This window comes from Barbus barbus, assembly GCF_936440315.1.
Source record: "Barbus barbus genome assembly, chromosome: 9".
Taxonomy (NCBI): domain Eukaryota; kingdom Metazoa; phylum Chordata; class Actinopteri; order Cypriniformes; family Cyprinidae; genus Barbus; species Barbus barbus.
The window spans coordinates 16,742,365-16,755,645 of NC_136737.1; the positions used below are offsets into that span (position 1 = coordinate 16,742,365).

The window sequence follows — 13,281 nt, forward strand, 5'->3', positions numbered from 1 at the left end:
ATAGAACTAATTACGGTCTAATCATCTCAGAAGCTGAAATCCTTAGAGAAGAGTCTGCTATCGGAGTCTCCAAGCGAACAGTTACCCAAGCCTCTTGTGGAGCAGGTGTGTTTGTTCATTAAAGTGTATGTTTTTGAGATACAAAACACCATTTGCAACACATTTAACCTTCTTAGTCCTCATCAATACATTACTTTTGAGTTCCTGTTGATTTGAGTTGCATGTGAGTTGGAGGAGATTTTTACTCATTTAAACAGGTGCCAAAACATGAAAGCTCTGCCTAGACAAAACATGGCAGCCGTTAGTAAACAGTCTAACCTCTGTGTCTCTCTCCTGCAAACTCGCCCTTGTCCTGGATCATCTCCAGATCACCAGTCTTCCAAAAATCCAGAGGAATTCCACCAGGCCCTCAGACGCTTCTCTGGAGGTCACGTCCTCGGGATCATCCATGCCAGTCTCCGGCACCAGCCCTGACTTCGAGTTCTGCAGCAAAGGTGCAATCACAGATTGTGTTTAAAACACTTTACGTTGTTACTTTAATTTTCATGTATTTATTGACTACTTATTTGATGTTGCGCTGAAATCTGTAGCGCCCAAATGCATGCTAAATCAAGGCTAAAATGAAAGCAACACAGCGCTGCCATGTGGATTTGCCTCTGCCTCTTTGAACACTGGTAGTTGTTATTTTTTCAAAGAGGAATTCATTTTCTTTTCACTCTTGACTGTTTTTAAAAACACTGAACATGAAGGACTTGCATCATCTTTATCTCTCTCTGTGTGTTTCAGACCCTGCTACGTGTCCCATAGTTCCAGGACAAGAGACGGTTATTGAGATTTCTAAAGGCCGGTCTGGACTGGGTCTCAGTATAGTCGGCGGCAAAGATACGCAGCTGGTATGGTACCAGAAGTAAAATGTGTGCTTTGCTTTATTTTGTAAGTTTTTGCCTTTTTTTTTTTTTTTTTTTTTTACTGGTTTTGTTTGTTTTTCACTATTATTTTTCTGTATTGTTTTTTGTTTTTTTGTGTGTGTGTGTTTTTTTTGTTTTAATTGTACTAGAATTTTTTTGTTTTGTTCTGTTTTTGCTATTGTTTTGGCTTTTTGTTTTCTCTTTTTGTGCATTTGTCTTTTGTATTTGTTTCTGTTCAGTTTTTGTTTTGTTTTCTTCTAGTTATGTTTTTTATTTTGTTTTTTGTTTTGTCATGCTTTTGTATTTGTTTAAATTTTTGCTGTTTTTATTGATTGTTTTTTTTTGTTCAATTTTTTTATTTTATTTTGTTGTTTTTTGTCTTGTATTTTAGTTTTTTCTTTCCGTTTTGTTTTTCTTTTTAGTTTTTGATTTGTCTTTTGTGTTAGTTTTAATTTTTTATTTTTTTCTTTGTTTATATTTAATTTTTTATTAGTATTTTTGTTTTATTTGTTTTTGCTGTTTTTTGCTATGTAGTTTTTGTCTTTCAGCTTTTTGTTTTTGTTTAGATTTGTCTTTTGAGTTTTCTGTTGTATTTTTGTTTTTGTTTAGTTTTTTTCTTTTATGTCTTTTGTATTTTCCCCAAAATTGTCAAACATTATTATATATGCTTTTGAATATAGAATATACTCTTATATGCACTATAATATATGTATTATTAATAAATAAATATATAAAATATTTATAAATGCAAATTTATCCACATACAGCTCCTTTGATTGAAACATGCATGAATGAATCATTTTAATGTCAGTTTCAGTCAATAGCACATTTATTGTTGTTGATTGCTTATTTTTACCTAGATTTGGTAGCATACACACCCAGGATCCTTATGTTCAAAAATAGCTAGATAAAAGTGACAGGACTCGTTCTTTCCAGTGGGCCGCAGGGCTGCATCAGAACAGGCAGGTCACAGCAGGAGCTTTTTGTCTACCCTGACTTTTTCTGCCTGACTGCAGAGACGAGTATCGCCTCAGGTTTTTATCAGTGTACTGCCACCTCGCCATCATAATTCTGCAGCGCTCCGGCTCGGTGGGCAAGTTAAGCTGTCAAAGACTTCCATGAGTCAACAAAACCAGCCCTCGGGCTCCACAGGTTTTCAGCTGAAAAAAAAAATGTCTCAGTGTGTGTTTTTGTATAGAATGATTTTAAAGGTGAAGGGGAAGCAGAAATTATACATCCTCATGTCGCTTCAAATCAGTACGACATACTTTCTTCTGCGGAACACAAAAGGAGATATTTTAGAAAATGCAGGTCGCTCTTTTTTTTTTTTTTACTAAAGCTTTCAAGCTTCAATAAAGGATGCAAATAAAAGTATCATCAAATATGAAGCTTTAAAATGTCTCCTTTATGAAGCTTTGAAGCTTCAATTTAAGTTCATTGTAATTTTTTTGTTTCATACGCATTTGAAACCATGTAAGGCTGAGTAAATGAAATAATTTTTAGGTGAGCTGTTCCTTTAAGAAAAATGTTATAGGAATTTATAGTTTCTTTTTGATTTTTGGCCATATTTCTCCTCTTTTCAGGATGCCATAGTGATTCATGAAGTGTACGAGGAGGGGGCGGCGGCACGGGACGGTCGTCTCTGGGCCGGAGATCAGATTCTCGAGGTTTGTTTGTGTGTATGAGAGAGTGTGTTGTAAGGTTGGAGAGCGGGACGCCTCTGTAATGTCACTGACAGCTGGTCTGCCTTGAGCAAAATGGAAATTTTATGTTGGTTCGAGGCTCTGTATTATTGTGAATTATTATAGATCTGAGCAGTGCTTCTTTGTATTCAACTTTGACAATATCGCCATCTTCTGGACACAGAGTAGCATGAGCATAAGCTCATGCTATGTGCTGAATATGCTGTATTTATTTCATCATTATGAATTAGCTTTTACTTTTATATTTTCATTCTTTTTTTTTTTAATGTTAGTTTACTTTTTAGTAATTTTGTGTCTTTTTTTATTGGTATTTTATTATTTTTATTATATTATTTTAAATAAATTTTCAATAGCTTTAATTTTGCATAATTGTTTTATTGGTAGATGTATAAGGAGACTGTGTTCTCTGGTGCCCCCTGCAGGTGAATGGAGTAGATCTGCGGAGCGTGGCTCACGAAGATGCAATAGCTGCTCTACGGCAAACACCGGCCAAAGTACGGTTGACAGTCCTGCGCGACGAGGCGCAATACAGGGACGAAGAGAACCTCGAAATGGTCCGCGTTGAGCTTCAGAAGAGAACCGGACGTGGGCTGGGCCTGAGCATCGTCGGGAAGAGGTGAATGCAAGCTTGTTTTCCTTATAAGGAGAAATTAGAAAATACAGTAATAATTTTAAAATAAAATTATGAATAAAATGCACAATACAATAGTAATGATTTAAAAAAATATCATGAAATAAAAAGCTTAATACAATATAATTTTAAAGTAGTATCTTAATAAAATAAGTAAATATTGATAAAATGGAGAGTACAATTTTTTTAAATAATTACAGTGCAATATTTTAATTGGCAATTAAATATTTGTCAAATAAATAAAACAATGCATAATAAAATATAATCATTATATAAAATAATACAAATGCACAATCATATTTTTAAATAATATATTTACATTTAAATTTATTTATTTAGCAGACACTTCAAAGCAACTTACATTTTCAAAATGCACAGTACAATTATCTAAAGCGACTTAACAATAAAATGTACAGTACAATAATCATTTTGAAATAAAATAATAGAATGACATTTAAAATAAATCAAATGTACAATACAGTAGTAACCATTTAAAAAAATAATAAAAACTGTAGAATAATATTATGGTAGTTTTACACAGTTATACTCTTGAAATAAAATAATAATAAATAATGCTCAATACTATAATATTTTTATAAAATGTGCAAAATAATCATTTTAAAATAAAATAAACTTAAATGCACAATATAATTATATTTTTTAATAAAAAAATTAATGAAATTAAATGCACAATACAATAATATTAAAGAAATAGCTTGAACTGCACAATACGGTAATTATTTTGGTTCTACATAAACATGACACTAAATTTCCTCTCTCTCACTTTCTCTTTCTTCAGAAATGGTAAGGGTGTGTTCATCTCAGATGTGGTGAAGGGCGGAGCGGCTGATCTGGATGGCAGACTGATGCAGGGTGATCAGATCCTGTCTGTGGATGGAGAGGACATGAGACAGGCCTCACAGGAGACTGTTGCCGCCATTCTCAAGGTGAGCTCCACGTGAATCCTAAAACCCAAAGCCCAGTTTACAGCACCTTCCAAATCTAAATTTCATGAGCAGATTTAGTTGAAGCAGCAGCTGCGGGATTCTGCCACAAGGCGTCACTGTTTGATCGTATATTTACTGGCATAAACAATTTCTGGACTCTTGTTTTAAACATATTGTTTTGTCTGCAATCACAGTAATGAGTCCAAGGAGATTTTATCCAAAAATGTTTGCAATGTTTATTCCTATTTTAAAAAAAGAGCTTGAAGCATACATGGGCGTCCAAAGTGTTATGTAGGACCACATAATTCATCTAAAAACACTGTATTTCACACACCTTACAGTTATAATGGTCAGGGCAGACACACATATTTGGTTTTCTGCAGTGAAACAGGGCTATGATCGACAGATATATAGATGTCGGCATACAGGTTGTACAGTCAAATTAAATGCGGCATCTCTACCACCCATTTAATTTGTTTAGATATAGTTAAAACACATTTAATTTAACGGTTTTGGTCTCCTGTAACCGTAGCATCAGCATTAGTTTATCACAATTTTTGCTGTGGTTAAGTTAGATATCAGCATATCAGCAATCCCCAAAAATGTGCTTTAAAGTGATATCCAGCCCAACCAATTTTTTTTTTTTAATTTTAACTTTAAAATTCAAGTGATGCCCAATGCTTTGACAAGAAATAGCACTAAATGTTATGTCGTGTGTGTATGTGCATAAATATATATGTATATGTGTGTATATGTATGAATGTTTGGAAATGTAAACTGATATTTCCTACTGACACACTACAGCAACTTAAAACCATTTTTTAGCTTGTGAAAATACTAGTGTTGAAATAATTTTGGCCGTGTGTGTGTGTGTGTGTGTATATATAATTGTCCAATAAAATTGTCCATTCATGGCATTCTCTGCAGTTCTTTGGGAGGCATGTGAAAAGGCCTTCATGATAATGTTCTGAACAGGGCAAAAAGCAGCTGCAGTATTGTGCCATTTGGTGGAATTGTGAGAAATGTTAGCTTGAATAAGGTTGCACTGAGCCCGTGTCATTTGGCTGTACCCTCCCTGCGGAGTTCAGCTCAATGGGGTTGGCTCTCTGGATGAGAATGAGGGTGTTGTATTGTGGCATCAGGTCTTTGCACGTGTGTAAACGTTCTCGAAAGTATGTGAAAGTGTGTTTGAGAGGGTACAAGCGAGAAGACAGCCCACAATGCCAAAGTTGTGTGCGTCAACGTGTGTGCTGTGATCCTGCAGTGCGCCAGGGGCAAGGTGCTGTTGGAACTGGGCCGACTGAAGGCTGCCTCCTGGATCTCTTCCAGACGCACCTCCCAGGGAAGTCAGGTGTGTAGCCTGTGTCCAACACATCATTGGGCTTTCCCGGCACGTCCAGAAGGTCCAGCATGCCGAACTCTAACCCAATCATTAGTGCATGTTAGCGGACGGGTGAACCAGCGGTGTACGGCTGTGGGCATCTGTGTGTTACTTATCCATACTGCCTGAGAAAGCACAAGTGTGTGGTTACATGTCCGCATGCTCTCACTTGTCACTAACCGAGACGTATGCATGTGCGATGGCATGAGTATGTTGTGTATATGTGTGGAATAGCACCTTCAGCGAACTCTTTCTCCTTTAGATGAGCCACGTGAGTGCCAACAGCAGCACCCCAACCCCCACGCCCCCTGTCGTGGTTCTGCCCCCCTCTCAAACCCTCAACAACAACAGCCAAAACATCACCGAGCCCAACAGCAAAAGCACAGGTACTTCTTGCACCACATAAGCACTGAAGTTGCAGGAAACAGCCATAAAACGGCTATAAATCAGCCTTAAAACAACACGTTACTTATCTGTCGACTGCTAGCGGCAGTGTTTAGAAAGTGCCTCTGTAAACAGTGTGCTTGTTTTCTTCTATTGTTTGAATTAGATTAAAGTTGCGGTCACATTTGCCGTTTTTTGTCAAATTTTCCAGTTGTTTTGTTAGGAATCCATGCTATCGGGAATTTCGTGTAAGGGGCGAAAGATTTCCTAGTAGTTAGTCGCACAAATTTGCCACGTTGACCATCAGAAATCTACTTGGTTTAAAATAACTTTTTTAAAAGCTATCCTTTATACATCACAAAGGACAATGGACCTTTTTTGCCCAAGATATTTCATTTTAAGCAATCACTTTTAATCCCATCGAGCAAGTGGGATCTCATGGATTGCTTGTTTAAAGGGATATTTCACCCATAAACGTAAATTGTGAGTAAAATGTCATTATTTACTCACCCACATATCATTCCAAACCTGTAAGACCTTCATTCATCTTTGGAACACAAAGATATTTTTAATGAAATCCGAGAGCTTAGAGAGCAACGCAACTACCACGTTGCTGTCTATGGAGGGTCAGAAAGCTCTTGGATTTCATCAGAAATATCTTAATTTGTGTTCTGAAGGTGACCGAGGGTCTTACTGGTTTTGAACAACATGAGGGTCAATTAATGACAGTGATTTAATTTTTGGGTGAACTATCCCTTTAAACCAGTGGTCTACAAATGGCCAATATAATGCACATAAATATGTAATACAACTGTTAATTGCTGTTAAAATAATAAAAGTTGGCAAAGCAAGCATAATTGATGCTGATAAACCGAAATGACCAAAAGTACTGGTAATCTGGGAAATATATAGTTACACAGTCAACTCGTTAAACACAGCTGAATATGCAAACACTTGTTTTCCTAAAATCTTCAGGTTATGTTTCTAATGTTAAATCCATATGGATTTGGGTTCAGGTGTACTAACATTTGTGGCGAAGGTGTGGCCTAATGGTTAGAAAATTGGACTCGTAATCGAAAGTTTGCGAGTTTGAGTCTCAGGCCGGCAGGAATTGTAGGTGGGGGGGAGTGACTGTAGAGCGCTCTCTCCACCCTCAATACCACGACTGAGGTGCCCTTGAGCAAGGCACCGATCCCCCAACTGCTCCAAGGTCGCCGCAGCATAAATGGCTGCCCACTGCTCCGGGTGTGTGTTCACGGTGTGTGTGTTCACTGCTGTGTGTGTGCACTTTGGATGGGTTAAATGCAGAGCACGAATTCCGAGTATGGGTCACCATACTTGGTTGTATGTCACATCACTTTCACTTTCATATTCCTAGTGGACCATCCATGAACTACCACAGTTGTGTTCCTCAGTCATTAATTACTCACCTTCATGTTGTTCCAAACCCATAAGACATTCATTCATCTTCAGAACACAAATAAAAATATTTTTGATGAAATCCAAGAGCTTTCTGACCCTCCATAGACAGCAACAAAACTGACACGTTCAAGGCCCAGAAAGGTAGGAAGGACATCGTTAAAATAGTCCATGTGACATCAGTAGGGATGGGTACCGAAACTCGGTATTAAATCGGTCTCGGGGCTAAATTATGAAAGGCCGGCGTATCGATAAGCTCTGACGTTATCGGTACTTCTGTCGGTATTGGAGAAATTAAGAAAACACACATACATTTATTGTTGCTCTCTCTCTCTCTCTCTCTCTCTCTATATATATATATGTATGTCGCCAGCTGTCTTTATGTGCAATAATATTCAAACATTTGTCTATGATGCATTTTTGCTATGCGCCATTCAGAAGCCAGATCGCGCTCACGCGGAGGAGCTTCAGCACACGCAACATGAAAGTCCTGTTTAATTATGATAGAAGAGAGAACCAACTATTCAAACATCTGCTCACACTTTAGGCCTGTGGCTGTTATATTAAGCTAAGTATTTTTTTTTTTTTCGATTTTGGCTTCCAATGATTATAGCCGCATTTCTTCATAGCGGCGCGGATTCGTTCCTCTGAACCAAAACTTAACATCTGAATCAGCACAATCAGTGATTGTTATAAAATGCCGTCTTTACTGTTGCTACATTGCAGGACATATTTGATAGTAAAACGTTGAAAGTACAATCTGCACAAGTGATGCTGTTCCCCAGGCTGAAATGTGTGTGCGCGCGTGTGCCTGCGCGGCGGCGTGCTCCAAAACGGACAAGCAAAGTACACTTTGAGCTTCGGGCGCGTCGAAATAACACACAAAAATATGCCAAATACACACACAATGTGTCAAAATGGCCGGTTATGAGAGTCTTCACTTTTATGTTTTAAGTGGACGAGAACAGTTGGGAGAAAATCCGATGCGTGTCAGTATATTGTCTTAAAGTGTTAGACTGGAGCTTGAGCCATCAATGTTAATCAAAGAACAAAATGCAAAGAGAAAATCACCCACAGCTCTTAATCTGAACAACGTTATAGCTTTAATAAACATAAATCTATCAGTACATACAGTGAAAACTATGCAGTGCTCATTTACATTTGATTACTTTTGTAACTATTACTTACCTGAACATTAATATTAGTAGACCTTCATGGAAAAATGAAAGCACTGTTTATTTAATTTCGTTTGTGTGTTTGTTTTATTGTATTTGTCAGTTTGTTTTACTTTGTTTCTTTGTTCATGTTGTTACTGTATCTTATCTTATGTATATAAAACACTAAAAATACCTGCACACTGGTGCATTTACAAATTGATGAAGTGCAGGCATTTTTAGTGTTTTATATACATAAGATAAGATACTGTTAAGAATACGAACAAAGAAACAGTAAAACAAAAAGTACCGATAAGAATACCGTTAAAGTACCGGATCGATAAGCAGTATCGGTAAGAGTAGTAATACCGTTAAAACCTTAACGATACACATCCCTAGACATCAGTAGTTCAACTGTAATGTTATGAAGCTACGGAAATACTTTTTGTCACATGAACTGTTTTGTCGATGTCCTTAGTACCTTTCTGGGCCTTGAACGTGTCTATGAAGGGTCAGAAAGCTCTTTGTGTATCTAGAAGGTCTTATGGGTTTGGAATGACATGAGGGTGAGAAATTAAAGACAGAATATTAATTTTTGGGCAAACTATCCCTTTAAACTTTTAAAGGTTTGTAAATCGAAAGGTAAATGTGTGAATTTTATATCCCTCCAGGGACAGAGCCAGGTGTTCGGACAGTGGAGATCACACGGGTAAGCCCATTTACATCTGAACAGCACAGTATAGGTTTAGCTATGGTGCTCGATATTTAAAAAAAATTTTGCACTCTTGTCTCGCTCTCTCAGGGTCCCACCGATGCTTTGGGTGTCAGTATAGCGGGCGGTAAGGGCAGTCCACTGGGCGACATCCCCATCTTCATCGCCATGATCCAGGCCAACGGTGTGGCTGCCAGGACACATCGCCTCAAAGTATGGCATTCTTGCCTTTCCCGTTCCTTTCAGTTTTCCTCTTTCGTCCAGTGTAAATCAGGCCGAGAGTTATCGATTAAGCATCATACAGTGGTTTTGGTGTGAAGGGCACTGCTGGGGATTGGGTTTGTATCAGTATGAATGAATTTCAAGCATTTTTGTTCCTTTAATGTACCTCTCTTAGGTAGGTGACAGGATTGTGAGCATCAACTCTCAGTCTCTGGATGGCTTGAGTCATGGGGACGTCGTAAATATGCTGAAGAATGCTTACGGCACCATCGTCCTCCAGGTACACGCTCAACTCAATAACACCCAAAAATGAAAATTACCCCATGATTTACTCGCCCTCAAACCATCTTTGGTGTATATGACTTTCTTCTTTCAGACAAATACAATCAGAGTTATATTATAAAATGTCCTGGCTCTTCCAAGCTTTATAATGGCAGTGATTAGGGGTCGAGATATTGAAGCCCAAAAAAGTGCATCCGTCCATCATAAAAAGTCTCCACATGACTCTGGAGGGTTGATAATGGCCTTCTGTTGGAATCATTTTCAGACCAATTTTTCCAGCTGATGAATGATAAAACTATTGGCAGCCAATTAGAATCCATTTTGCTTTAAAAAGTTTGAGTATTTAAAGTGGCAGACGACAAAACTGCACTTCATGCTTATCATACGTTGGTGTGGATGCTTATATGATTACAGTAAAAGTTATATTTATAGTTATCGTTCTTGATGTGAATGGGTTTTTAATACCTTTGGGCGAAAACATACAGTACTTTCACAAGAACACAAATGCAGGCATGACTATTTCGGCAAAAGCGTGGTCCATTGTTCGAACGTAAAGTGTATTCTTGCGTTATTGTTGCGTAACTTATTTTAATTAACTTGCTCAGTGAGATTTTCTTCAAATTACTGCTCTGACACTATAGCAATTGACCTGATAGAGAAAGCTTACTGTAGCTACAGTGCCCCCTTGTGTTACATTGTGAATTCTTCGCAACAGAGCGATTTGTGAAAGCTAGCTTTATTAGCTAGAAGTGTTTTCATTTACATACTGGTATGTTCCCGTCTCCTCTTCTGTAAACAATTTTGGATGAACTAGTTTTACGAAGTGCCAAGGCTGCCAAGCGTGCAACCCACAATTCAAATTAGCTACAGCATTTCTACTCGCTGGCTAGCTAATGAGGGAACGCACGTTAAGTAATGTGATTTAAAAACACTGTACATGTTAACAGGATCACGCCAGACAGTCCGTGGGTTGAAGTCGAGCTTTAAAGAAGCTGTTGGCGCTGAACAGACCCTCCGACCCGTCTGGTGTGGCGCACGATATCCCCCACATTTATTCCAAACGTTTTAAGAGTTGTTTGGTGGGTTTCTTCTTATTCCCAAGAAATTTCACGTAGCCCCCCGCTAGCTTGATATAGCACGTAGATTTTGTATATGTTAGCATTTGTTGATAGATATCAGATACGAAGGTTGCCATATTGAGAATACCATGTTTTTTTTTTTTTGTAAATGGCGTATTGTGGCGTTTTTGCATGTAGTAGCTGCGGTTTGAATGATGTATGTATAGACGCTTGTATTGTGTGCTGTTATTGCTATGCAGAGCCGCCGTGTGTGTATATGTTCTGTATAGTTATCGGTGTGTGTTAGCGGAGTCGGTGTATCGAAGGACAGTGCACTGTGTGTGTGCGCGTGTTTGTTTGGACTCACAGTAGTGTGTGTATGTGAGTGGTTGGTGCTGTGTCACTGGGCTGTTATCAGCCGTATGCAGCTGTGCGGCAGTTGCGCGCGGGTTGCCAGATAATCCCAGTCCTTTATGCAAATGTGCCGTTATCTGGGTGGTTCCAGGAGGAATGCACAGGGCTTTTAAACAGGGGAGCCCAGCCTGCAAAGCCCTGATTACAGCAGCTCAGAGAGCAATTATTGTTTAGCTTCTCTCTCTCTCTCTCTCTCTCTCTCTCTCTCTCTCTCTCTCTCTCTCGCTCATTCATTCCCTCTTCACTCGTTTGAGAGAGCATACTCTCTCTCTCTCTCTCTCTCTCTCTCTCGCTCTCGCTCATTCATTCCCTCTTCACTCGTTTGAGAGAGCATACTCTCTCTCTTTCTCACTCTCTGGCTGCTATATGTTTAATTGGACATATGTAATGCCCTATGATATTACTCATGTCACAGAAATCAGACAATTTGATATTGTTTCATCATTCTGCCTGTGATAATGTGCATTGAGAAGTTTAATTGTTCCACCCAACTGAAGTATATATCTCTCAACAATTCCCACTTCATCTCTAGCTTTCTAATTTTTTTAATTTAATTTGTGTTTTTATATATATATGTATATATGTATGTGTGTGTCTGTATGCATGTGTATTTTCCATTTTCACAAACGCAAACATCAGAACTCAGAACACCCTAGCAACAGCATGCCAACGCCTTAACAGTGGCATAGCAGTAAGTAAATACTGCTTGGAACATTCAGAAATTGCATTGCATTTCAGTGCCCTGGCAACTACTCAGAACACCCTAGCAACGGATTAGTAGCCACAATGTAATTTTCTATAAACCACTCCAAGCCACCTAGCAACAGCATAGCAACGCTATTTAGTGGCATAGCAACATGCTAAAACTTCTCAGAAACCCTAGTAATTGCACAGCAACACCCAGAATACCACCTAGCAACTGCATCGCAGCGGCCTGGGCATTAAATAAAAGTCTTGTTTTATAAATTGGTTTTATCAGTCAATTATTGGCAATTAAAGCACACCCTAGCAACCAACCTCTTTCTTTCTTTTTCTGTCTCTTAATTTCTTTTTTCTTTTCTTCCTTTTTCTTTCGTCTTTCTTGTCTTCATCCTTTCTTTCTTTCTCTTTCTTTAATTCTCTCTCTTCTTTCGCATTCTCTTTTAACACTTCTTTTTTCTTTCTTTATCCTTTTCTTTATTTCTATATATCTTTTTTTTCTTGCTCTTTTATCACTCTTCTTTTTTCTTTTCAGCCTCTTTCATTTTTCTTTTTTTTATCAGTGTCCCTCTTTGTTTTTAAATATTTATTTATATTTCTCTTTCTTTTTTCAGACTTTCTTTTCTCACTTTCTTCTTTTTCAAAATTTTTTTTTGGCCTTTTTGTCTTTTCTGTCAGTGTCTTTCTTTCTTTCTCTCAGTAGGTGTAGGTGAAGATAGCGAGTGTGATGACTGGGGAGTGTTTCACTGTTGTTGTTGACTCATTCGTTAATTAGTTTTTGTTTATTGTTGTGTATTTTACTTTTAATTGCTTTGCCATTAATTAAATATGCAAATTAATTTGCCACTGCCCTCATAGCTAGCCCAGAGTTTAATGGAAGATGAAAATTGAAATGAAACATGACAGAAAAAGGCAATTTTGATTCTGGTGAGGCAGACAGATGTTTGATGAACAGCGGCTGAGCGATCGGTCGCCAAGAAGAACATTATAGGATTGTTCGCATATTTCGGTGCCAAACACACACATAACATAGAGAGCAGTTTCCTGTTATCTACATGCTGGCAGTCATTTGTGAAAACACACACATCTAAATGGAAGAAAACACACTTTCTATACTGAGTCATTTATTTGCTTTAAATGTTTGACAGTGTCCGTCTGTGATTGACAGGTGGTTGCCGACACCAACATCAGTGCCATAGCCAGTCAGGTGGAGAGTCTGTCCAGTAGCTCCACCCCCAGCACCAATCCAGAGGTCCGGCCGGTGGAACCAGAGTGAGTGACATCGCCATGGCAACAAGTCTCCCACTTTGACCTGAAACATTACATTCAGTTTATTATATATGTGTATGTATATATACATATATGTA

The 13,281-nt window shown here is 38.1% G+C and overlaps 1 protein-coding gene across 5 annotated transcripts in view; it reads left to right on the forward strand.

Moving 5' to 3' along the window:
* Positions 1 to 13,281, forward strand: part of LOC306875404 (inaD-like protein) — a 122,818-nt gene that overhangs the window by 103,477 nt on the left and 6,060 nt on the right. For 4 of the 5 annotated variants that reach the window (XM_079425926.1, XM_079425928.1, XM_079425929.1 and 1 more), the window contains 12 exons: positions 31 to 105; positions 368 to 494; positions 787 to 893; positions 2,492 to 2,575; positions 3,034 to 3,227; positions 4,042 to 4,189; positions 5,454 to 5,540; positions 5,833 to 5,956; positions 9,199 to 9,236; positions 9,330 to 9,452; positions 9,637 to 9,741; positions 13,083 to 13,186. In XM_079425926.1, the coding sequence (XP_079282052.1) occupies positions 31 to 105; positions 368 to 494; positions 787 to 893; positions 2,492 to 2,575; positions 3,034 to 3,227; positions 4,042 to 4,189; positions 5,454 to 5,540; positions 5,833 to 5,956; positions 9,199 to 9,236; positions 9,330 to 9,452; positions 9,637 to 9,741; positions 13,083 to 13,186 (1,316 nt within the window). The remainder of the gene's footprint in view (positions 1 to 30; positions 106 to 367; positions 495 to 786; positions 894 to 2,491; positions 2,576 to 3,033; positions 3,228 to 4,041; positions 4,190 to 5,453; positions 5,541 to 5,832; positions 5,957 to 9,198; positions 9,237 to 9,329; positions 9,453 to 9,636; positions 9,742 to 13,082; positions 13,187 to 13,281) is intronic. The other variant, XM_079425930.1, reaches the window with a different exon arrangement.